The 27,060-nt window shown below is 44.9% G+C and overlaps 1 protein-coding gene across 2 annotated transcripts in view; it reads right to left on the reverse strand.

Moving 5' to 3' along the window:
* Nucleotides 1-7,258: 7,258 nt before the first annotated feature.
* The window catches only part of GSK3B (glycogen synthase kinase 3 beta), a 150,424-nt gene continuing 130,622 nt past the window's right edge, over nt 7,259-27,060 (reverse strand). Inside the window, exons 9-12 of one of the 2 annotated variants that reach the window (XM_075107197.1) lie at nt 24,448-24,486; nt 21,814-22,000; nt 15,661-15,759; nt 7,259-8,750 (exon numbers count right to left, since the gene is read on the reverse strand). In XM_075107197.1, coding sequence (XP_074963298.1) covers nt 8,683-8,750; nt 15,661-15,759; nt 21,814-22,000; nt 24,448-24,486 — 393 coding nt within the window. In that variant the 3' untranslated portion in view covers nt 7,259-8,682. The remainder of the gene's footprint in view (nt 8,751-15,660; nt 15,760-21,813; nt 22,001-24,447; nt 24,487-27,060) is intronic. The other variant, XM_075107206.1, reaches the window with a different exon arrangement.

Below are 27,060 nucleotides of genomic sequence, written 5' to 3' on the forward strand. Positions count from 1 at the left end.
CCTCCATAGCTCTACTTAACAACCCATTACATACCCAGACTCCAGGGCCCTGCCACTGTACATGGGGCTTCTCTGCCCGGAAGGGGCTGTGCTCGGCCAGGCAGCTCTGCCTGGGGACGAGGTTTTGTTTGCCCACAGCCACGTTTTCTCACTCTGTGGCAAGTGAGGGGGCTCCGCAGGATGCCCTGGGCTCGGGCAAGCTGCCCCCTGCGGCCCTCCTAACAGAGCACCCCAGTCACTAACGTTCCGCTGCAGCCACTTGCAAGCTTCCACAAGGGAAGAGGTTGGTTGTTCTCCACCTACCTTGTCCTGGAAGACCCAGCCTTGCCTCTGGAGAATGCGAGCGGAGACGGGTGATGCAGAGAGCAGGGAATCCCTGAAAGAGAAGGCTTTAACTCCACTGCCTGTATGGGAGGCTGACCCCGCTGAATGCAGACTCTCAGGGGGCACTAGGATATATGAAAAAAACCCCATCTGTACCAGGACATCAGGAGTTAGCTGGGCATGCAACAATATCCAGAACTGCTTTCCTGCATCGACCAAAGGCACGCGTTTGCTGTGGAAGTCCAACTCTCCCTTGCAGCCCTGACCACTGTCACCTGTGCTGCCTCTGTGACCAGCACAGCAGGAGTTTAGGGGACCGGTCTCTGCTCCAAAGCCTCAGCAGTTGTACGACATTCGTGCCAAGATGCAAGCCTGGGTTTCCTGCCGTGCCCCATGTGGTGTTGCTACCTACACACCTTCCTTTCCCATCAGAGCTCGGCTTCGGCAGCAGGTCGGGTCTGACCCTTCAGCCTTTGGGCATGACTGGTTTAGCAAAGCCAGCAAAGATGGAGCAGCCCTGCCCTTACCAGGAACGCCAGCCCCAAGGCTACCAAGGGAAGATGGGACGACAACCCAGCCAAGCCCTTCCCAGAGCCAAGGGAGGGAAGTGAGGTTCAAGACCGGCTAACGAGGTTGCGCACCATCTGCTGGGCTCGCTGTCTCCAAGCAACTGGACTCGGTGCTTCAGACACAGACTGCGGCACTCCCGCTCTCCTGTCTGCATTTTGTGTCTCGCTTCCCTCCTCCTTTGTGGCTCTTGTTCTTCTCCCACAAAAAGCGACTTAGACCTTACAACCAGCAGCCCAAAAGCTGCCACCTTCCAGATAACAAACAGTGCCAGTAGCCTTGACACCGATGTTTAATTCCAACCCAGATGGCTCTAAGTTTGGTTGATAAAGACAAAGCACGACAGTGGAGCAGACTTTTGTACCACATTTGGCTCAGTACCGCTTTGCATTTGGATTAGCATTTTAAATCATTCAAAGGCGTCGGCGACTGACAACTAAGTGGATTTGACCCCGGGTTACAGGCAGATTTGAAAAGGTATTTTCACATGGGGAATGGTGACAGGACGACTGTTCCTGGAAGGTTGTACCAGGACTGGCTCTTGATGCTAAGATGTTTCATTATATCTTTTAAAAGGGTGATTGGGATGAAACTGTAGAAGACCCATTGATAATGTTTGCAGGAATTACAACAGGAGGGAGTGATGGATAAGCCGGACAACGGCAGCCTCCGCGCAGAAGGGCGGATGCAGTCAATCCTTAGGTAAGGAGACAGAGAGGCACCAGCTGCAAGAAGCTCCCTAGTGCCTTTATTTGACACTGGGGAAACCGCTGCAGGAAACCTCTGCCTGGTTTTAGTACCCACTGCTTAAGGAGGGTGTTAAAAACAATTGTAGAGGAGATGAAATTGGAAATATTAGAAAGATGTGAAAGAGCTGAAAATCCCCTTTCAGTCAGCTTAGCAAGAAGTTTTGAGGTGACTGGGTCCCAGTCAAGGGGCTCTGACATTCACAGAGGAGACCTGAGACTGGAGCAGAGGGTTCCTACTCAAAGACGGTGCAGAAAGAGAGCCTACAGCTCGCATTTGCAGCGAGAGTAGTTCAGAAGACTCAGGAGGTCCCAGTGCACGTGTGTCTAGAAAAGAGAAGCACCCAAAGATTATTAGCCACCACCCCAAATTACAGAGGATTGTGATGAGGTCCCCATCAGCATCAAACTTTAGGTCAATAAACTCACCTAGCGAGGTGCTGTAGTCAGCAATGCCTTTGCAGACCTAACTGGTCACCCTTATCGCCAAGGGGCCCGACTGGTTGAGCAGAGCGGCCCTGGTCTTGGCACACGAGTTAGTTAGAGCCCGAACCCTGGTGACGTTGGACCGATGTAAGTGAAGGGACAGCAGCCAGTCACCTGTGCTGCTTCTGGGGCAGCTGGGCTGCAGACAGGCTAAACAAAACAAGGCCCGTGCCCCCGTTGGTGAGCCAGGGTGGGCTGGCACCTGCTTTGAGGGGTGCAGCTTCAGCACCCAGGAAGGGCGAGAGCAGCCCCAAGTGGCTTAGTCCGGGGGAGCCAGCGCGCAGCAGCAAGCAAAGGGCGGGGGTGGAGGGAGCCTAATGCAACACGTACAGTATGAACCCATCAAAGGCATCAACTGTCCTGTCGCCACTGGCTGCCCGGTCCAGGGAGCAGGGGAGGCCTTGCTCTGCAGCAAGCCCCAGGCTTCGCCTGCTCACTTTAACACACCAACTGCCTGGTACCGGCAGCCTCTTCTCCAGTCCTGGCTGAATTTGGGCACAGGCGGCCTTTCCCCGAGCAGCCATCTGGAGGCGGCTGTCGCCGCGCCCCGGCCGCATGCATGGCCAGGACGCCCCTTCTCCCTCCCGCTCCCACCTCTCCTGGAGCAGCTCCAGAGCAGAGGCTCCAGCCCAGAGCCCGGCAGCGGAGGTTTCATGGGGACGAGCGCAGCTCACGGCCCACGAACAAACCAAGAGGAGCCTCTTTGCAATATAAATTTGTTTTTATTGAAGCAGCAGTCACATGACCTCGCATCTAGCCTTTAGGATAGCGACAGAATGGATTCGGCCAGGTCAGCCAGCCCAAAAAAGGATTTAATTTTTTTTTTCTTTTTTCTTTTGCGCTAATAGACATGTCATGTTTAATACATACATTATCCAGTACCGGAAACCCAACTGAGAGATAGCTACGTGCTGATTTGCTGGAGGAACGGTCCACTGGACGTGGTCTCGACAAACTTTACAGATCACCACCAAATAACATTACTAATGGGATCAAATGATTTTTTAAAAAAAACAACCCAAACCCAAACAACCATGAGTGCAGGATTCAAAGCCAGCAGGTTACACAGGTTAAGTTTGTATCTATAGGTGGACAGTAAAGGAAGATTGGTTGGTTTTAATTTGAAATATTTATGTCCCAGGGTTCCTCTCTCCATCAAATCAAATCAAACGGTATCATAGACAAGCTGGCATCCTGGAAAACAGCATGGAATAACACAGCTCATTTAAGAAAACATGCTTGTTTCTTGTGGTTTTTCTTTTAATTATCATTACAAAGATTCACGTCCACCTATTCTTGCGGAGTGGAAAGAGGAGTGAGGGTGAGGAACGAGGGGTGGGGAAGGGAGAGGAGGAGGAGGAAAGAAAGGGGCAAGTTTTTGAAATAAAGACCACACACTTGATATTTTTTAAATTTCATTTCCAGGCTAACCTACTTTTTATTTAATGCAAATTACAGTACCAGTTAACTATTTCCGAACCGAGTCACACAGAACAGAACGTATTTACAAGGGAAATGGGGCGGGGGAAATAATAAAACATTAAGCATACTTTCCACAAAAAAAGTTTATATTTAAAATGAAAAAAAAAAAATCAGTCACAGAGGCATTCAAGTAGTAATAATGTTATACAGGTTTTGCTTTTCCTTTAAATCAAGACAGATTTGCACAAGTGTATGCAATAGTTTGTATACAACCCACAGTCCTTAATATATATATATATATTTTTAGATTTCTGTTTTTAAGATGGAAGTGGTCACGCTAATTGGTGTGTACAGGCCCAAGTGATCCATCAGCAACACATTAATGAACGCAAATTTTACAGGCAAGCGAATTATATATATATAAATATATTTTATATATATATATATATATTAAAAATAAATTGAGAAAGACCAACACAAGGAAGCTACTTTTCTCGAGCTAACTCCTTAGGTACTGTTTTCCTTTCCTGTCGTTTTGCCATTATTGCAGTGTTGCAAAACGAAGCCAACTTCGACCAGAACCGGCTGAGAGCCCCGTGGAAATCAGCTGCCGCCCCAGAGGTACCTGCTGGCAGTCTCTGGAAGGCAGAGCCCGGACCGAACACCCTACTGTGCTTTCCCTCATCAGCTTTGTCTCGTTCTCCGCGGTGGCTGAGGTTCCTAGTACAGGAGTACGAGTCTGACAGGCTGCTTGACTTCTACTTTTCCAAGTACTGAAAACCAGGGGGAAATTTAAGTTGCAAGTCACAGGCACCTGCCGTTATTTTAGGTAAAGCTCGGCTTCGAAATAAAGAGGACAAAGTGATTGGGGATCTTCTACCAGCCAATTTTCTTTTGCAGGTCATATTTTTTTTTGTTTTCCCTAGCAAGGAAAATAAGTTTAATATTAGAGAACACCAGCATCTTGACTGGGTGTCCGTCGGGGGAGACGGAGTGCGATCATGTCCGGCTCAGAGACCCACGCCACAGGAGGGCTGACGTAAAGGACAGATCAAGACCAGACTGGGTTAAAAACAAGCCCGAAAGAGAGTAAAAGAAGAGAGGGAGAGCTCTGAGCGGACTGTCACCAACAGCTTGGCATCACTGACCTTCGTGTCACCAGAAAGAAAGTGCAGCCTCTGCTTCACTGGAATGAACACGAGATGCTTCGAAATAAAACAGCAACCTTTGGTTTGGTAAAGAGTTAAGTGTTTTCCCATTCAAGACGATCTTATGTGGAATACTAACAAGGTAGTAAAACACAAGCAAACTAGTTTTAGAAACAAGGCCTTCGTGCTGGGCACAAGAAATCAAGAGTCATGTTAAAACTTATCATCTCAAGAAAACAAAAGTGACTCTGGGGAGGGGTGCGGGGGGGGAAAAAGAGGGAGAAGAGAAAGGGAACAGAAAGTCCCCCTGGCAGAAAAAAACACCGTGGTCTCCTACCGCGCATGGCCGAAGGGCTCCGAGCGCAGCACGGCTGCAGAGCACGGGGGGTTTCCCCTCCCGGGGGATCCTTTCCGCCTGCTGGCCTGGCCGCAGCCCCCAGCACAGCCGCAGGGAGGGTGGAAAGGCTGAGCCTTGTGGAAGCTGCTGCCGCCCAGGCGACCTCTGGGCGCAGGACTAAGGGGGGAAGAGATGAGCAAAGCCTAACCGAGCCGCTCCGGCAAGTGTCCCAAGGAAACCGGTCGCTGCTAGCAGGAGGAGGAGAGGGCAGGGTGGGCAACCTGGAGACACCCAGAACAAAGCTGTGGCTCCAATGAAACAGATGATGGTGGAGACGGTTTCCTTTCGTTCTGCTGCTGATCAGGGTATCACCGAAATCTTACAGCACTCAGAGAGCGGGCGGCCGGGGTGGGGGGGGTGGGGAGCAAAGATGGAGGCTTGAGGTGGGAGACGTCATTATTAAAGGAAAGGGGAGAAAAAATAAAAAGGGAAATAAAATTCAAAAAATCATGGAAGCGAAGGCACTCCAAACTATATAGATACACTATACATTGCTAGAGTTATTGTTACAATAATACAGGCCGGTACCTACTGTACAGAGTTAAAACTATATGGCTTTAAAAAGCTCGTCTACATTTTGTCTGATTATTAAACAGAATCACTGCCCTGAACAGTAACTTTTTGCTCATTAATAACAGTTCCTGGGTCCACATATTTACATACAAAACAATAAAACTTAAAATTCAAAAACAACCAAAAATAATAATGTACAAGCTTGAATTTGGTGAGGAGCTTTTTTTTTGTTGGCTTTTTTTTTTGTGTGTTTTTTTTTTTTCTTATTTACAAAAAAGGTTATTCAAAGACCTGGATCTAACTTGTATAAAAGAGTGTGTGATCCTGCCATGATCCTTGGAAAAAAAAACCCAAACAAAATAAAACCAGAGGGGCACCCCCGACCCTCCCCCCAGCCTAACACACGCACAAGACACACACAGACGCCGGCACAGTCACAAAACCAGAGAGAAAAGCTCTGAACTCCCCTCTGCCAGTCTTAAACGAAAAGATAAAATGAAAAAAGAAGAAAAGCCACATTTCCTGGCACAAGCAGCAATTTTTCTTCATTATTTTTATTACCTTTTTTTTTCCCCCTCTCCTTTTAAAGACTCAGTAATTTACTGCCTCCAAATAACAGCGTCTGCGGCCAGTGCTTCAGCAGTCTCGCCTATACAGCAGATCCACACCCTGCCACTGTCCTACTTTTTGAGCCTCCTGCATCTATTTGGATCACTGGGTCAACCAAGCCCCTCCACTTACCTTTCGGGACACTGACTAGCCGAGCTCTCGCATTAAGATGCTCTTCAGCCCTTTCTGTTAAGTCACATGTAAGGATTTGGAAAGCCTTCCGCTTCTAAACGTGGGTGTGCTTTCCTTTGCAGCCAGCCAGAATTTAATGACAGCTGAAAGCTTTAAAGCCTTCCCCCCGCCCTCCCCCCCCCCACTTTTTTTCGTGTGTGCCCAACAGCAAATCGCCGAGGGGTAGAACGTGAGCGTTTATCGGTTTCACGGTAGGTGGTCACTCTCCTCTTGAAACAGCTCCTGCCTCCCCGAAACCCCATGGGTCAGGCAGGAGGGAGAGAGCAGGGCTTTTACATCAGCTCCAGGGCTGCCAAGAGACAGTTTCCAAAATATCCCACATCAACAGGATAAAAGCTACAAGAAGAAACGCGCTGAGGTTGTGAGCAAAACCCCAGCCGCCCCCGCAGCGGCCGAGCTTGCCGAAGCCGTGACTGCCGGCTACCCCTGGGGCCGCGCGAAGGTCCACGCGTTCCCGAAAAGCAACCGCTTGCCTTAGAGATCTGCAGGTCGAGTAACAGCTGGATAAGCATCAAAGGCGACTACAGTTTCTCTGAAGGGGGATAAGGCCGGAGCAGACACCAACAACAAGCCTACCACAAGATCAGGCCTCCAAAAGCCTTGTATCTATGCCGCTCACCTGACCCTTTCCCCGAGGAATATTGCTTTGACTTCAGGAAGAGAGATGTGGATGCTCACACACCACGCGTCGTCACAGGGAGGAAACCCGGCCCCTGAACAGATGGACTAGAACAAGCATTCGCCTCATGCTTCAGTCAGACTGTTTCGAGATCGTAGACAAAATAAAAAAAAGCAGTATTGTATCTATGTATACATGTATATATTTATATAATATATATACACACACACTCATATATAGCCAGCTTTCCTACAAGTCAGCAGGTACAAATTACTGTCAAGAGCACTCAGATGTGTATTTTATTAATATTCTACCAATGTAAAAACATAATGGCGACGTGGCAACACGCATCAATAAATAGAGATCAAAAAAAGCAAGAGGTTAAAAAAGATGAAATTAAATACAGATTCTAGCTGTGGATTTAAAATCAGCACTATCGTAGAATGTGGCATCCTGCAAGTTAAAACTGCAGTTAAAAAAAATATTACAAAATAAACCAGTAGACTGTTACAGTTCACATTATAAACCCTGGTGTCCTTTTCCTGTACGCACCTTGGGAAAGGGAAGCCTGTTCAAATCGAGAGCTCGCGGGGCGGGGTGGGGGGGAAGGAAAAACAGAAAACGCTTTCACAGTGGCCACTTTCCAAAAAGTCCCTTAATATCCCCGGCTGGGCCCCCGCCCCCTCCGAGGGTTTTGTTCGTCCGCTCTTCTCTGCTGAAGAAGGGAGCTGAGCGGCCGCCTCCGCCGGCCAATTTGCCCTGCGCTGGCCTGCGACACGGGGCGCAGGAGCTCCGGCCGGGCAAAGGAGCTGCTTCGGTAAAGCTAACCGCTTGTGTTCGTGCATGTGTGTGTATTATATTATATATAACCCACTTGGGTAAGACTTTTCCCATAGTGAAGCTGCAGGTTTCTTCATCACTAGCGCTGTTTTTTTTAAAACGAAAGGCTTCCACCAGCAGCTCAAGCCTTAGACACACGGCAAACCCTCCCCCCCCCACCCCCAGCAACCTATTTTCCTACCACGTCGCCCGCTCCCCATACCGAGCCGGGGCTGTTCTTCAGACAACCTGGGATATGGATCCGCTGACAAGAAACGCTGAGCTCTGTCGAATGACCCCTGCTAAGCTCCCGACCAAATTCAAGCTGTGCACTACATCAAAGTCCGAAACTTCACTTAAAAAGAAAACAAAAAAAGAGGTTAAAAAAAAAAAAACTTCAGCAGAGAATGAGGTTTGGGTTTTTTTTGTTTTGTTTTGTTTTTTTCCTTCTTTCTGTTGAGGGAGGGGGCATGAGGCAAGAGTCCTGGTTCTGAAGTACACAACAGCAAACTTCCAACATGAAGAGATTGTCGAGGGGAGAGACATTGGTGTGTTGTATTGCTCCGCTTTCCCTCCTCCCCCCACCTAGTCCCCTGCCCCGGACACCCTGCAGAGTGAGAATACAATGAAACTGGTTTGTATTTATAGATATTTTACAAGGTTAAATAAGAACAACAATAATAAAAAATTGAACACTAAAATGAACAGGTTGGTTGGTTTGTTGGTTTTTTTTTTTTTTCTTTCCTCTTTTTAATTTTCTTTCCAAATGTGACCAGTGTTGCTGAGCAAGACTCAAATTACTGGTGATTTTTCCTGTGCAGCTGGCTGCTTGGTACCGGTTCAGGTGGAGTTGGAGGCTGATGCTGTAGCTACACTATTGGTCTGAACTCGTTCTCCTGCGTTAACATCTGCAAATGACAGGTGAGAGGAAGGGAAGAGAGAAAAAAAACAACGAGTATTACCTCCAAAATACAGACAGGTTTGGAACAATAGCTATGACATTCTCCACGCAGGGAAACCCACAACTCCCACCGGTGCCCTTTGGTTAGGACGCTTCAGGGGGTGCAGGTGGAACGGTTCGCTCTGGGGAGAGGGTGGGAGGACTGACTTTAAGCAGCCCCAAGGGCTGAGGGCTGCAGGCCGGCACGCGAACACCCAGCTGGGCTTCAGCTGATTTTGCAGGACATCACGCTGCTCACGCAGCCGTAAGTTGCCCGCTTTACATTCCAGTAACTCTAGCGGCAGACAAGGCGCGCTGGCATCGCCAAAGCTAACCCATCAAGTATCCGTGGGCCACTACAAGGCTTCATGTCGGTGCCGAAGTATCACACTGTTCAGCCTTCTTGTAACAAAGGCGCCTGTTAACTGTGCGCGCGAGCACAGGCAGTGAACGCGAGGAGCCTGCTTCCCTGGCAGAAATGGCTTGTGTGTTAACAGGTAATTCATGCGCTTGTTGCCTCGGAAAACGTCTTTCAACTCTACTGCTTTATTCTGTGTTGCTCAACCGAAGTTGGATCTGCCACCCTCTGAAGTGCTGAAGCAGATTAACATCAAGGCCTGAAGCCAGTGACAAGGTTTATGCAAGCCTACGACACTGTTAGAGGGTTGGGTCTCTGCAGCAAGTGGTCTCCAACACCCCCTATTCTCTGGGAGGGACAGCGCTCCGCAGAGAGACAAATCACAGGATCACAGGCATCTATCAAAGTGCATTCCAAAAAAACACAGGATTCACAAAGAAATACCAAAAGGAAATTCATTGTAACTCTGTTTTCACAGGCCACACGGATCAGGAATTTCTTTAAAAAATATTGTTCTTACACTATCAGAAGAGTTGGTAGGGGAAAAAAACCATGTACCGACTTCATGTGGAACCACCCTATGCAGTATCTATTTAGCAGGGTCACAAAAAGGAATGTGGATGAATGGTTAAACACATACACAACACAATAATATATTTTTCCCATCCTGTATATATAAGTGAGGTTTTCTACAAGAGACCGTCGTGCATTTCTCCCACTTAATTTAAGTAAGGTTACCTGCAAAGTTATCAATACTGCAAGGGGGGTGGGGGAAGAAAAGACTTATCATCTCAGTACAAAAGAGGGCAGACTGGACAAACAGTGCATTCGAAAGACATTGGGGAAAAGGGCTTATAGAAATAAAGAATGGATATACTGACCTCAGGCTGAAGGACAGTATAACTAGCGCAAATAATAGACATGACAAAGTACAGCTGATGGGCAGCGGTAACACTTCTCCAGCACAGAAGAGCTGGTGAGGCAATGCAGCCGGGCAATGCCCTACGGTCACCTGCTAACAAAACCCCTCTCCTCTCCTGCCACATCGACTTGCCCACAGTGGGAAGTGCGGCCATGAGCAAAGGCAATGAAATGAATGACAGTCTAGAGATGGGCAGTACTTGCCGAGCGACAAATTAAATAATGTACGTAGGCAATGACAACAAAAATAGGAAATGAAACAAACAGCAGAATCCAGGAACACAGGGGACAAGTGGGAAGAGAGGATGACGCCTCTTTGAAAAGGAAATGCTGAGGAGCGTGTGGGAAGAAAGGGAAATCCTCCTGTGGGCAGAGGATGCCAGGTGAATGCTCTGGGAGTCTCCTGCTCCCTTTCCTCTCACCCCAAATTAACTGCAACCCCTCCCTCACATAGGTATGACCACCATGGTAATAAAAAAGCGCATGCAGTTAAAGCACCAAGGCAGCATGACGACAGTACCAATGCTATTTGGAAAGCTAGCCTTGCACACGAGAACGCCCTCCTGTGTGGAGAATTACCTTGGAGGAGCAATACCCAAATCCCACGTGCATGCAGACCAACAACGACCACAAAAATCAAAAGTGACCCAGCCAGACAGGTAATAGTTTCCCCACATTTAACTCTCACTGTGCCTGTTCTGGATTAATTTTTAGGTATGGATACATGCCAGTTAATGCAACATCTGCCATGCCTGATGCAAGCAGTCCAGCTGGAGTCTGTACTGCTGGCAGAGGATTTCTCTGTATGTGTACAAAAAGGGCTTGTGTCTCACTTGCAGAAATGAAATGTACTTTTTGATCTCCTATTCCTGAAGACAGCAGAAGCTGAAATCGTTATCACTACACTGCTACTGAACAGAGATAAAGAAAAGAGAGGAAGGGATGGAGCTACTTCACATAACATATGTAACATAAGCTCCTTTTCTTTCACCACTCTAATGGGGGAGTTCCTCAGAAATATATGTCACATGCTAAAAAGCAAATAAACCAGGTGATGCAGCCCAAGGTCATTTATGTGGGACTTTTCGCAACAACATATAGAAGTCCGCCCAGTCTGGGACAGAGCCCAGAACCTGCTCAATGCTGTACTGGCTCTGAACCTGCAAGAAAATGCAGTATTTTGACATTCCAGCTTGTTCTTTGACTCCTCATCGACAGTGCATTTAGGGAACAAAGAGGGACTTGTTCCAACATCTCTGCTGAAGCGCCAGAACAAGAGCACAACTGGAGTATGAGGGTCTCTGGACATTCGCTTACTACTCCTCATCATGAGAAAGCAGTATTTGGGCATTAGAGAAGAAAATCTAGACCCTCAGCAATGTTGCTAAAACACCTGCTTTGTGAAGCAGTGGCCTGTGCCACCGTGGAAGCCCTGTTGGGGAGCGAAGCTAGGAGCTGATATGCAGCTTTCTGATCTGGGACAGATGACTACACAGCAGACTGGCCTGAGGTGAGGGCAGCCCCTCTGCCCTAAGCCACCCACCTGACACCTCTGCCTGTGCAGGCAAAAAAAACAACAACCCAAAAACATTAGGGCTTAAGTGTCAGCCGCTTCCAAAATTTCTTCCAAGCAGAGGGCAAGAGTAGATCTCATCAATGTAGAGCACCTCCTTTCCCCTCTGAGGAATTCCTCAGCTTTCTTGGAGGGTACGTGACACTCCTTAGAAACCTCCCGGAAAAGAAAGATCAGGATACAGTTCAGAGAAAGACAGAGAGCCTGCTCGATCTGAGAAAGCCCATTAGCACTAATGGCAGCATTAGACAGTTGGATTTGTAATGCTGACAGACTGCACCGCTCATCTGCAAAGATACAGAAACAAGACTACCAGCAGCCCAGGAGTCCTCACAGGACAGCTGAGGCGACAAGCGGAAGGAGGAGAAAAGCCCAGTTTTCCTATTGTACCTGCAGATGGATCCAGAAATCCAGAGCTCAGAGCAAAACTGGCAAGCTTAAAATGTGCCGGTTTTACTCCTCTAACTGCCATGGACTAATCCCTGTGCTGAGCTTGCAGAAGCCTGAGCAAATTGCTTGCCCCTCTCCTCCAGGTTAAGGAATTAAAGTTTTCCAAAATCCCTTCAATGGGAATACTGCAAATGCACTATATTTTTCTTTTATGGAGCACCATGGTCTCTTCCAACTGCCACACACTGGCAGGTAACACCAGCTCTAATCTGTTTTGTTGCTGGAAGTTCAGGCACACCGTCGCATTTGGGATTACACAGGATCAACACAGCAGGATGCCTAAGACGATGACCCCAGCATCCCGGCTGGCACAACTCCCCTGCAGATGGCAATTATGCTCTTCCCATCTTAATGCTGACTAACAGAGGTAACTACTGCTGCTGGCTGATCCAGGAAAAAACACACGTAGTCACACAAGCAGATATGCTTTCGGCTTGGTGTGCATACTCCTCTCTCAGATGCTGTGGCTATGAAGCCATCCTCCTCCTCCTCCAGCTAGATCAAGTCAGCATCCACATGAATAAAGCTATGCTGGCGTTTTTAATCAATGGCCAGAATAATTCACAGGAAGCTAGCGCACCATTTCAAGCAGGGGCCAGTCACTCCTATCTTCCTTTTTCCTCCGCTTTGCTCTAGGCATGCCACTAATGTGAGAGGGAATTTCTCATAACCATTTAGGTGTATTTACTAACAGCAGTTACAAGGCTGCAAAGTCAGGTTCCATTAGTACAGGGAGTCCGGCTTTACACTTCAAGAGAAGAGGAAATTTACAACAAATACACTTTTTAACACTCAAAAATTGCCTACAATAATTCCCCTGCATTTAAGATCATGATCCCAGGATTACTGTTGCACCAGCCTGTTGAAATCTCCCCAGTGAATCTGTCAGTGAACAAAAATGACTCGTTTTTGATAACTTTTAAAAATGCAGATGTGTGCCATATTGGTTAGGACACGGGCTAGTATTTCTGGCTTGGTGAAACCTGCAGTGTTGACGTGGTATGTTGAAAGCCAATCTTCACAGCGGTGTGGTGTTAAGAGGTGGGAAGTCTCCTGGCAAACACTACGCTGCTAGACTTTGGGCAAACAGATCTCATTTTCCTAGTTATTCTCTAACTATGACCCTGCCTTGGTGCCTGATAAAAAGCAGTGCTTTACACCTTACCAAAAAGCTAAGATTCTGACACGGCTGCATACCAACATGATAGCTATGAAAATGGAGCAACTGTCTGCAAGCAGGTAACAGCAGCCCAGCTGGATTACCTACAGTGATGAACAAGCTCAGTGCATTTCCATGTAGGTGAAACCTATTCCTCAAGCTTACAGAGTAGGCAACTATGCTGGACACAGCTGTGGATGCTTGAACCTCAGTATCAGTTCTGCTTGCTAGAGGGAGACAAGAGTTACACACTAATAATGTGGATTACACTTAGATATAACTTGCTTTGCCCTTTGAATTGCCTTGAGAGCTAAGTTTTGTAGCATCATCGCCACTCACAAAAGTAGTTTCTGGACTCATACTGCTTAGTCACGTGAGCAAACATTTTGCAAAAAAGCCTCCTGCCTATCGGGATGCCCTGGTTTAGGTGGGAGAGTTGCTCCCATGCTGCTTCAGCAGTTACTGAAGAACTAGAAATGTACTGCTCTGGGATGTGCAGCGGGTATAGGGAAAGCAGGGACCCCTTCCATGAAAACCTCTTGCTCAGTGTAGTGTCAGCATGCAAGGCACAACAGATTAACATAACCTCATACAGGACCTAATCCTAAAAATCATTAAATTCCCCCTGCCTGTTGTAAGAACCCCATGTGAGTAAGAAACTACAGACCAGCTGTGCTGCAGAAAACCAAAGCTGCGCATTGCCAAATACTGAACTTCATTTCACAATTTCTTTCCAAGCTGCAAGGATTTGTTTTCTGGTTTTTGAACTAAGAATAAGAGGTCCTATCCCAACTCAGTGCAGTGCTTGCAAACAGGTTTAAAAATGTTGACATCAGTAAGGTGGGGTTAGTTTTGGTTTTTCTTTTGGTATATGACACATTTAGGACTCGGGCTAATGCATCTTCCCCACACATGAATTCTTGATAAGTGCTGGGTGAAAACACATTTCTTAACCCCACTAATTCCTCAAGACTTGTATCTTGGCAAAGATAATTCCCTAAAAGGTATGAATGGGACATTAAGTGAAACAGTATTTTTCAGAAGGGCTGAGAATGATTTTCTGTGTTTGTATTTTGTAGTTTTTCAGTCACTTTTACGCCTTTATCTGCTTTTTTCTCACTCGTTGAACAACAGATGCACATAAAAGGGAAACAGAGAACATAACTACTTGCAAAATACTGCCAAAGTGTATGAAACAAACATACTGAATTTGTAAATAGAAATTTTGCTTTCTCCTAAATTCAGAGCACATAGATTGTACAGGCTGTAGCTTTTATCTACTGCTACTACATTTTCAGAGAGAAGCCTCATCTTTCAAACCTGGGTGCATCTGTCTGTCCTGAAGTATAAAAACACTTTCTATACAGCACTGGTTGGACCAAGAGCATCAGATATCAGATAACTGTCCGGCACATCAACCTGCAAACGCTTTCCTGCACGTTTCAAGAATATCTTTTTAATTAGGGCACCTCCTTATCAGCTACCTTACACTGAGTAAGCGCCCTGCACCTCAAAAGGAGGTCACAGCCCTTGTCAAATAGGACTGACAGGCACGCAGGATACGGATGGCAGCACACCCATTTTGCAGCCTGCTGACTCAGGCCTGACTCAGAGGAAGCGTGCCATGTACTGAATCACCTCTGCTACATACTGCAGCACCTAGGATTTTCTCTGGGAGTCTCCCAACTGGTACTGCCCAGCTTTTAAGCTTTCAGTGGAAACACAATACAATATGGAGTGGCTACAGGCCAACAGCGAGCCTTTAGAAGGCTTCTGACAGAAACTTGAGAGCACATGGGAGAGGCAAAAAAGAAATTCACTCAGTGCTGGCCAAAACCCCAAAGCATCTGCCTCATCCCCAAAGATGACACAAGCAAACTCAGGAAGAAGCAACTGCAACTACTTAGATGAGGCAGTGAGCACACTCAACTCCCTAACCAGACTGTTAAGTGCTATTGCCTTTGGGGAAAAATTCTCTCTGTCCACACTCCACGGAGGCCACATGTACTGAAGCTAGCTGTTTCTACTCTTCCTAGGCATCGCAAACTCACGCTCCAAGTCAGTGTTAATTTCAGACTGTGTGAAAGCACAGAAATTAGGTGCAAACCAATCCCCAAGGGCTGCTAAAACCAGGGGAGGTAACGATTTCTTTAATAGTGGAAGTCTGAGTGAGAGGGACCAACGAACAAAACAGTCGAACGTGGAGTCTAAATGCCCTGGGTTAGGATTTGAGTTGGTGACCACAGCTAGCACCTAAATGACCACCTACCAAGAGCACGTTTCAGATGATGCTGGAACGAACCCTTACTCCCTGTTCACCCTGACTGCTGAGGCGGCTCATAGACCACAGCAGAGGGAAGGTGCCTGGGCAGGGGGAGCGAGGGTGGGGAGGGAGGCAGGCAGGCGCACGTTCTCACCTGAGGCCGCTGTAGCATTTGTAGGGGTTGAAGCAGCTGCTTGGTTCCGGGCATGAGCAGGGATGAGGATCGAAGCCAAAGATGGGTTACTTGACAGTTCTGGAGGGGAGGTGGAACAAACAGAGTTAGCTCATCGTCCACGAAGAGCCCCGCATGCAGGTTCAGCTCCTTGGGTTTACCCCCCGTAACAGCAACCTTGGGTGAAACACATGCCCTTACAGCCAAAGGTCGCGTTACATTTTCTTCTTTGCCAACCAGCGAGAGGAAACCACAGCCATATTCAGCAAGGCAGTCTCCAGAGCAAGACTGTAAAAAACTACAAGTAGTGGTGCAAAGGAATTATTCCCTACAGAAAGACAGCAGTTTGGGAGTTAGCAAAGAACCAGCCAGGCCTGTTTCTTATCAACAGCCTGGTAATGCTGTTTCCTTCTGAGCGCTGGAAGGATTTCCTTCACAAACCCACTCGCAATCAGTCTCCAGAAGGCTGATAACAGTGGTGCTGCTTTGGGCACTGGTTCAGCAAGAGACCAGCTGCCACAGTTGCTCCAAGAGCTTCAGGGATTCAGTTCTTTGGCTCACTCAAGCATCACCTTCTCAAGGACCCAGGAACCCAAGACCAATCTCTCACAGCAGTCTCCTTGAGTGAGGTCAGGGAGAGGGGACATCTCCTTTAAAAGCACAGGGAAAGGCAAAGGGAATTGGTCGTTCGGGCAATTTAAATAGACAACAAAATGATGCAACCACTCTTCCTGAAGACATTGAGCAAGGAAAAGATAGTCATGTCTTTTAGGTTCCAAATCTAATATAGTTTCAACATGTATCAGAATGAGAAATAGGCATCTTACAGCCACAACTGTGGGAGGATTAAGGGCAACACATTGCCAAGAAATGACAATCTTCTGGCACCCTTTCAAGTGAATCAAGTGCCTCACAGAAGGTGGGATTGAGCTGAGACAAGACAGGTCCTGTTTGTTTCAGAAACAGGAGTGACTGTCTCTTGAGAAAGCAACATCCGGTGAAAAGGATGTGAATAGTCACCTCACGGAAGGAGACTGATGACTTTTGGAGCTCCAGGAGGTCATCTGGAGGAGAAATGGAAATAGACAGCTTTCTACATAAGACCTCCAGATACCAAGGGCTGTACAGAAACCAGCCCAAATCATGCCATGGGTTCAGTAAGGTGGTTTTGTACACAGTCCTAAATTATTTGGGCTAATTTTTAAGAGCCTATTGCTTTTCTTTAAGGCAAGCTTTAAACTTAGGTCTTAAAGGAATCGGTACTTGGTGATTCTTTTTCCTCCATTAAGTTACATTAAGTGTCTTTACTACTGGGAGGGCAAGATGCAGAAGACACTCACCTGCTTACAAGCCTCTTATTACTACACATTTTGAGACTGTGTTTCAGCACTTGTGAACACAAGCTCCAGTCTAGAACCAAACAGAAATTGCTACATTCCCTGCAACCCGTCCAATCTATCCTGTAATACTCCATTCAGGTCTAAGCAGACCTAGCTAGTCCTTCTACAAAGCCTCAATACTCACAGCATTTGTACAATTACTAATCCTCAAATTCATGTGGGAATAATTCATAATTCATATATTCATAATTCAGAATTTATAAATTTCCATTTTAAATGGAAAAATAAACTGAAGAAACATGAATCCAAGTGTCAAAGCTGAATACCAGTGATAAACCTACACTTTAATACTAATTTGGGTATTAGCGGCTCTGTGCTAGATGATGTTGCTCCTTCAGTATTTTATCCAAAATAATTTCTCAGATCTGTTATTACTGGGAATCTGCTGTTTCCCTCACTCTTTTAAAATGGTTTCTATCACCCCCACATTATTTTTTTGCTCATCACTGGCAGCAATACAGGGCTGTGACCCAAACAAAAGCAGAGCTAAAATGTCAAGGAAGCCAAATGACATTTGCTACCTTCCGGTGCTAAGAGGTGCCTTGAGGATGCAGCTATAGACTGCCTGCATCACCACAGCCAAAGAACCAGCTGACCTGACAGAACAACAAATGCCTTGCAACAGCACTTTGACCGCATTCTCACTCCTCTCATATGTTCATCTAATGCCATCAAAACCTCCTTTCACAGCCCCAGCTATGGCAAGTATACTGATTTTTGTTGTTTTTAAGGCGTATGCAACTTATTTCTCTGAAGCTACCTTAAAGAACCTGCATAGAGACTAGAAGACTGATCTTGTTCCCTTCTTCTCAAACCCCACGTTATCTTTCTTGGTATAAAGTTTCTTAAATTCAGCATGCTCTGAATGTCTTGACACTTCAGTTAGAGGAGCAGGTCAATTCAGACAAGAAATAACCCCAATAATTGAACTCTTTGGGCTGAAGTTTAATAGCAACTTTGCTTGAGAACTTGTTTGAATTTTTGTTCTGCCATATTTTTGCAGCCATCCCACCTGTAAGGATCAGACATGTCAATACCAAGGAAAAAGCTTGACCTGTGGTATCTGCAGTCTACAAAGCATTGAGAACCTCTGTTCTCAGTGATTTCCAACACAGTATTTGGACAAGCTGTGAACTGTAGCCTGCTTATCTAAGTCAAACTTGCAATTCAAGGTTGGGTTAATTACAACCAATACTGCTGCAAGAAGGTATTGTGATCAAGGCAATCCAGTTTCAATACAATGATGTGAACAGAGCAGCTATCCCAATTCATTTATGAGAGCCAACTCCCACTCACATCAGCTGGGAGCATGCCTTTGGCTCTCCTGATCAAATCATGCCTTTTGCAGCCAGTTTACATCTCCCACTAGGAACAGGAATGAAAATGTCCAGTTTTATTAGAACACCAGATCATATTCATTCCCCAAACACAAGAAAATGCTTGGTGTTGGGAAATAGTGCAGTGCTCTTTTTCAGTATCATTACGTTTGATATATCAACACTCCCAGAATCCCCTGGAAAGATTAGTCTTGAATCATGTTTGCTTTGTCACAATAACAAACTTTCCATGCAACTCAAATTAACAACTCAACAGCAGTTTCTTCTCAACCTAGAGTAGTGCTGGAAGCAGCACAAGTTTAATCATTTTCCTGTCTTCCCCTATCTCCACATGCCCTGAGCAGAAATACTCTGTCTAAAAAAATCCTAGATGGCACTCAAATGGTTACACTAAGAATTTCTGGTCACACTGAAACAGTTTGGTTAGAAATGAAGGGTTTATACATATATACATATATATAAAAATATAAAAAATATATTAAAATATATTAAATAGATATTAAAAATATATAAAATATAAATAAAGAATAGGTCACAAGCTAGGCTCATTTAAAAAAACAAACCAAAACACAATTCCCGCCCTCACATTAGCAAAAATGTAATTTGTCATCAAGAAACATGGTAACCATTCCTAAGTGCTGAAGGAATTTTACAGTCTTTAGTGGCCTAACATTTAGTGACGCTAACGTTTGTGACCCAGCACAATCACAAACATTTCACAAGAGGTTTAGGAAACGGTAGTCATTTCACAGACTGTTTGAAAATTCAGCGTCTAAGAGGAAAAATTGCTGTCTGTCTTGCAGGTCTAGCAGCCACTGAACTGCAGCTCTGTGGCTAGTAGACATACCTCCTTGGCCAAAATAAGTTTTTCAAACCCCAATTAGCGTGTAACATTTGTTTAAATACTAAGATCAACTTACAGGCAAGATAAAGCTCTCTTCAGCAGATCTCATCTCTACGATAAAGTAAGCACCTACTTGCCCCACAGCTACTGCTGGCAGCCAAAGACCATGATCTTTATCTTCCATATACTCTCACCGCTTTTTTTTCTAGACTATATCTGAGCAGCACTAGTGCCCAAGATCAGCATATTCGGTATGATGCTTAGGTTCTTTCTGAAAATCAACCCAAACTATTAATAGTCAGCTTTATGTTGTTATTTCTAACAGTTTTGCCTTCAAGCCTTTTGCAGCTACCTCCTACTTCATGGGTTTCAGGCAACTGAATATAGCCAAATAAAACATTTCTAAAACTTAGTATTGTCTGTTGAAAACAAACAGCTTTCAAAAACAAAGGGTGTCTTTCATTTTTTTTTAAATTGCCACAGATGACTTAACACGAGCCATCACCTGACTTCCAATGACTGGATCTATTTCCCAGTTGGGATTTCTGCTCTAGACTAGCCAATTTGGTGGGACCTTGCACAGTCTGGCTGAAGAGCGAGGACTGCGCAATGGTCACAGGAGGAGCAAAAGCTTCTTGCGTAGCTTGCGGTGGTAACCAGGACTGCTGCTACACGACACTCACTGCTGCACATTTATTAATTACGAAGGTCTTAAAAATCACTGCACTAAGCAATGTATTTATTTCAAAAAACTCTTGTGGGGTTTGTTTTTGTTTTGGGTTTGTTTTTTTTTTTTAAGTTTGGTTGGTCACCTGCAACAGAGCTTATTTGGGAACGCTTAGTGTGACCAGCCTCTGTCCTGCCTTCCCTTTTAGATGGCAAAACTGGCACCTGCTGAATGACAGAAACCAGCTTTTTTGAATCTTAAGGAAATCGCTCCACTGAAACTGATTTCTCTTGCCAATCCCATCAGTCACTGTGCAAGGGGAGAGCACATCAGCTCCTTAGGATGGCAAAAGAGGAGCTTTAAATTTGCTTGAGCATTAGGGTGGCTTACCCAGCAGTTCCCACACTGCCTGGGGGGAAACCAGGGACACATGCCCAATACATACATTTACTCTTCCCCTAAGGATTTTTAAAAAGACTCACTACAGAGCTTTCCAATCCTTTTAAAAATCCTTCTTTTCATGTAGTAGATGCGCCCAATCTTAACATCATTAAGAAACAACAAGAAATACTTTCAGAATGAAGAGGGGTGAAGCTGTATTAAGATACTGGGATCAAAACTATCTTAGCTATTGGAGATGGCCTTAGAGTGGGAAGAAAAGGCAATTCATGAGTACTGTAACAAAGAAGGACCTGTAACATAACTACTCAATTGATAACAACAGATGCAGGAATTGGCACAGAGGACAGTGACCCTGAAGCACAAGCTCTTTTCCTGAACACTTCAAGGTGTTCATGCTTTGGAAACTTTTTAGTATATTCAGTATATCTACCTTCTGCAAGGAAGCCATACAAAGCAAGTTAAAAGTTGATTTCCAGGCAGCTTGAAATACTACTTTGAACAGACACAAAGCTTTTTCCCCCCCTCTCCCTCCACCTTTTTTTATTTTTTTAAATAAAAGGGCTCCCCATGTTGAAGGAGAGGGCTCTGTTTCACATTTTGGCAGGTGGGCATTGCATGTACTATAGAGTTTGAAACATTACATCGATGCTAACCGAGCCAAAAGGTGTTTTAGACTTTCAACAGAAAATGCACACACATCTAATCTTGCTCAAAGGGTGAGAATTGGCAGCTATTCACTTAAAAAAAAAAATGCTGCGAAATTAATTACTAGCCTATTTGTATGTCAGATTTCTCACATTCTCTGCCTTGGCAGGCAAAACCGTTCTGGGGGGGATATCAGTTTTATATTTCTGACTTATGTGGAAAAAAATACATGAATGATTTTAAAATTTGATAGCAGTCTGGCTTCAAATAGAAAAAGTTAGTTGTCCATTGTCTTTACTGTTTCTAAATGACTGAGTCAGTGTAATGCCAGATGAACTGTACAGCACATAAAATCTGGACACTAAAGCATGCGTATTTATCTTGCATCGACAACCAAAATGGGCAGCAACACTACAAACCTCCCTGCTAAATCTAATATGCATTACTCCTTGCTATGGCGTTTCAGATACGAAGGAGCAGGATCATCTCCAAAACGATAAACTAATCTCCATGGTCCATTGACTGTGATATTTCACACAAAGCCGTCAGCTACTTTGCAGACATTGAACTCTAAACGTAAGCCTTCTTGATGCAATCCAATTGTAACAACCCTCGGTCCCCTGCACTTAAGTTTGAATTGAAGGCATCTGAAATCCCATAACCCATTTCTCCAAGTCCCTTTCCTCTCTTTTTCAAGTGGACAGCTGGTTATGCAACTGCTTAATAACCTTACTCCTGCTCAGATATTTTTTTACTTTTGAGGGAGTGACATCTGCATTACAGCAAACATTTGTGCCAGTGCTTCTTCCTACAGAAGAGATCCTTCAACGCTCAGGCTACCTTGACTGGTGAAATTGAAGAGTGCAGGTTTGTCTCGCCCATTTGGTAACTTGACATTTGGGTCCCGTAGTTCATCGAAGAAAGAGTGTGCACAGGCCTCCAGGGGAGTCAGGCGGGCAGTGGGGGTGTACTCCAACAGACGGCTACATAGCGCAATTGCTTCTGGTGGAGTGCGGGGCCGGAAGACCTAAAAAAGAAAAAAACACAAGCAAGGAGAAACAGGTTGTCTGGGTATGTTTCTTTTCTTTGCTGACCAGAAGCAAGTCAGAGCAATTAAACCTCTCATTGCCCAATAACCTGGAACAAACTTATGGTTTGTGCTAACCAAAATCCTCCAGTAAGGATGGAAAAATCCAGTTCCTGGGGTTGAGAAAGGGTTAATTGCAACGTCTTGCACTAGAGCGAAGGTGCAATGCCAGCAAGAGACTTCATGAGAGCGCACTCAGAAAAACAAGTTTAAGAATGAAGGGGAAACTCATTCAAAAATCATGACAAACACACAGGTGCTACCAGCCATGCATATGGGGTGGAGTGAAAGTAGGGAAGAGGGTTCAAATGAGCAGGATTCACTGAATGTAAAAATTGAATAAGGCCCCGCTATGGTTTTAGGTTGGTTTTTTGTTTTCTTTGGGGAGGGTTTTTTGTTTGGTTGGTGGGTTTTTTTTGGTGGGTGGTTTTTTTTTTTGGTTGTTGTTTTTTGCTGTTGAATGAAGTCTTACTAACACAGACTTTTGCAGGCAGGCAGGCCAGATTGTTGCTATGGAGGCTGCTGTTCAACTTTGGAGAACAACAAGGAAAGCACGGGTGGGGTGCAGGAAATGTCTAGCTCTAATTTGCAAGTTACTCCTTCTGTGACCTTATTCTGGCAAGTCATTCTGGTAAGCTTATTGGGATAATTCCTGCACATTTGGTGTTTGTAAGGACAGCTGAAAGTTGTGTCAGGAGAACCAACTATTTTACTCTAACAGATTTTTCACCTTCAGTGATTACAAAAAGGAGTTCTTCACTTCAGCTTTGTTTTAAACCTCTAAGAACAGTTCTACCACTGCTAATCACACCCCCATCCTCCTTTCTTGAAATGTCATAAGCAAAATATGAGTTAATCATGTACGTGACCTGGATAGCCGCCTCAAGCACTTGTCTCTCGCTACATTGCGGGTAATACACAGCCTGGGGAAAAGGGAGTGGGGCGGGTGCGAGTGTTAAGTTCTGATGCCAGCATTTTTGGTGAAAACTCAGCTAATCCAAAATGCTTTTGCACCAGTGCAGGTGAACCCAAGCCACACTGCACCAGGGGGGAGGTAGGGGGAGGAGGGGAAAAAAGAAATTAAAAACTCAGTACATGACATGCTAGTTAATTGCAGACAAGGAACTTGCAAACTTGCACAGGCACTCAAGTAGGTTTTAAACCAAAGACATACGCTCTCGTGAATGAGAATCAAACACAAAGGCTAAGTTCTCCAGGGACTGACATTTTATCCCCTTGGTGCCCAGCTGGCTCAGGAGCACCCCGATTTGCTGCAGCATGTGCTGTACTAGCTAAGTTGTGTGGCAGGGAATCCTGACTCGGGAATCAAAAGAGCCAGGTACCGAAAGAGCAGAATTTATTTCTACTACCAGGTTATTGCAAAAGAACCTAAAAAAGTTTTCACAGGAGGCCTATACTGACAAAAGGAAATTCTTTAGCTTAATGCTGCCAGCAGAGAATTCTGCTGAGCACCGTGCTGTGAATATATGGTTACATCGAGGGACAGCAGAAGCTGTTCAGTGCGAAGACCGGTTGCCTGCAGAGATCGCATCGCTGACCACGGTGAAGAGTGGATGCAAATATCAGTCCCAAGTCACAGCCTGACCAGAACAAAATCTAAGACTGTCACCAATTTAAAAAAAAATAAAAATTATTTATTTTTTTTAACCCTGTGGTAAGTAGCACAAATTAGTATGTCTTGAGGTAAATCCACAGATGTGAAGTCACTTGGTGTTTAACATGAGGTAAAACTACAGAAGTCTTCCTCATCTACCTTCTCACTGGTATTTTAACAGGCTTGATTTACCACAGCTTGAAACTTAGTACTTCACTCTTAGCTGTGTTTTTCCTTCAGGACAGCTCACATATTGGCTACTATACAGATTTTAAAAAGAAAAAAATTAATTTTTTTCTTAAGGCAAAGATGACAAGCCCTTATCTTGAGCAAATTAGTAGGCAGACAGTCACAAACCTGCCATCTATAAAAGGAGTACTTGTTTGTCCATTCTTCAACTCCTCATTTTCAACTCAGTGAAACCCTAACATCTGTTTCTTAAACCCTGTTGAGAACTGCCTTCGGATCAGAAATTAAGTCACGTAGGGAAGGCGGATCCCAAAGTCTGCCCTAACTGCTTCAAACCAGGGACGGAAAAAATAAAAAAATAAATTAGAAGGCCTCACATGGCCTCCTCCTGCAACAAGTGGTAACTAACACATGAAGTGAGTTACAGGTCTGTGCCCATCTCATCTCTATCACCTTATGTTACAACATTCACCTGGCTGCTGCCTCAGGGATGCGGTCTGAACTCAAATATTCCACTTCCAGCATTTCTCTCCTTTTTTTCATGGCTAGGCCTAGTAATTTGAAAAAATTTTTAAGTACATACCCGTACTCCTGAGGTGAAATGTCCTGTTCCTGACGAGTCCTAAAGATGATAATGCAGTGAAATAATCCAAACAGGGGGAGTCAATCCAAAAGAGAATAGTCCAGCAAGGAAAAATATAGCCAATATTATAAGAAATCCATGGTGTGGGGGACATAGAAAATGTTTATACAATTAGAAACTTTAAACATCAGTCTCCATAGCAGCAAGTCCAACTTCACCACAGTGTATGCCAAAAAAATTGATTGTGCAATGGTGAGGCATAGTATAGAAACATTTCTATATTAAATTTATGTTCCAATGCCAGTGAATTTACTAAAAAAATAAAAAAAATTGAAATAAAAACTCTAACTTGAACTAAAAGGGTAATTGAATTTCCCATCATAAAGAATTTTCAGTCCTTGGTCCTGGATATAAACGTCCACAGACAATGGGGCCAGATTAGTTCATCCTCAAAGGTACATCCTACTTGTAAATCTGTCCCAGAGACACAATGTAAACTTTTGGGTTGTTTTGGTTTTTTTTTTTTTGTCCCCTCCCCCAAAAAAACCAAACCCCTAGCAATTTATAATTTGTGCTGAAGAGAAAATAAAAAATCCGAGATCTGTACTTTGAATTTGGATGCTTTTAATTTTTCGTGAGCTACGAGTGCCTCAGGCCGCCGCGGATTATTCTCCATTTTGGATTGACTTCCCCCGCCACTGGATTTTGTTTGCTGGCATTATCTCTTTAGGATTCTTCAGGAACTGGACGTACCACCTCAGGAATGCGGGTATGGACTGAATTTCTCTACACTGCGGGTTTATTCCCCCTCATACCCGTCGCACCTGCTAGTTAAGAAATTTTTTCCCCCCCTCAATTTGTCCACTCCCGCCTCCCTTTTGAATAACATCCTAAGAAGTAAAAGCAAAACCCCCTGTGGCCTTTTAGCTCTTCCCATTCAACACAGTTCCACCGGGAAAGCTGCCCAATTCGCCCACTGAGAACTACATGAGCGGCTGCCGCCCACGGCAATGGGTTCACCAGCACTTCCATGCCGCGGGGCACCGATACCAAGGCAATGCCGGGCCGGCGCTCTGTGGTGGGAGGGGGTGGGAGGACGGACAGACGGCAGGACTCATGAGCTGTGAAGCCCCTTGTGTGTATGGCTCAGCAGGAGATTAAGGTCTCTGTAGTTCTCAGTGAGGGAATCGATTTAGTAAATAATCCGCGGATTATTTTTAGTCTGCGGACTAAAATTTAGTGCACGGACTAAAATCCGGCCCATTGGAGCAAAGTCTGTCTCGGTCTAAAATATATCTGGGTGAAAGCAAAATTAAAAAAAAATTAAAAAAAAAAAAGAAAGAAAAAGGAGAAAGAAAAAAAAAAAAGGAAAAAGCTAAGTGCACAAAGTAAAGTGTTTGGGCAGACTAACATTTAGTATGCAGACTGAATATGGCCGGGCAAAAGGCACAGCAAGTCCACAAACGAAAAACAAAAATAAAACACTGACAGGAACTTTTAAAGCAATCAAATACTACCCCACCGGCGCAGCAATTCATTTTTCTAAAATGAAACAAGACCTTGTGTAAGGCTATTTGTCCACAGGAGGGACCGAAGGCTCAAGTTTTCATTTTAAAAAATGAACCTGTTTTGGAGATAAACAAATGCAAAAAAAAAAGGCTTTACATACAATATTCTTCAAGGAAAATTTGCACTTGCATAACTCAAAACCTCTTAGTTTCTGCAAAGCAAATGAATATCAGGCTGAGACCCAGGTCACTGGCTTTTTTATTTGGTTGGGGTGGTTTTTTGTTTTTTTTTGGATGAGTTACAAAAAAATCTCTGAATGATCATGTCAAATGGAAATGCTGACTCATCCAAAACCACAGCTTTTGGTGCTTTTGGGTTCTCCCCCACCCCACCCCTTTCAGATCCCAATAAATATATACCTCACAAAAAAGCTGAGGGACCAGTGCAAGTTCTTTCTTTGTTCAGGCATGCTGGTGATGCTCAAACGCTGACAGACCGTAACAGCTAGACAGTAAGGCCAGACACACTCCTCTCTCGTTTCTAAGCTACGCTGGTATCAATGCAAGTTTTTTTTTCATTACTCCCCCTTCACTTTTGTGAAACTACCACCATCTTTGACATTTCAGAAACTACTGCCAGGCTTAAATGTCCCTGGTGCACTATGTGGCTCTCACCCCCAAGTGACTTCAGTTTAGATGAAGCCTTTGTGCACTAGCAGAGCGGCCACGTTTTATCTTACTAATTTGAAATAGCTCCTACCAGTATAGCGGAGTTCACGCCCCTTCTGAATATTTTTTTTTTTTTTGCACGCGTGAAAAGACGAAAGAAAAAGGATGGAAAGCACAGGGTTATCCTATTTCACTTCATTCACATCAGCATTCAGCTCTCAAATAAAACCACATGGGGCAAGAGCTACGTATTGTTTTAACAGAATAGTTGCTCTGACTTTCAGTTCATTGACATTCTTCAAACAGACTTTCCATGCACAACACGAAGCTCTGTCGTCTTGGTCTAATTAAGCCCTAAAGCCAGAGCTTCACAATGTTACACCAAGGTGCTCTTCTAGCCAGTGTGTATTTAAAAGACATGACTTCATGCCATCAA

The sequence above is a fragment of the Phalacrocorax aristotelis genome, chromosome 1 (genome assembly GCF_949628215.1).
Source record: "Phalacrocorax aristotelis chromosome 1, bGulAri2.1, whole genome shotgun sequence".
NCBI classification, from domain to species: domain Eukaryota; kingdom Metazoa; phylum Chordata; class Aves; order Suliformes; family Phalacrocoracidae; genus Phalacrocorax; species Phalacrocorax aristotelis.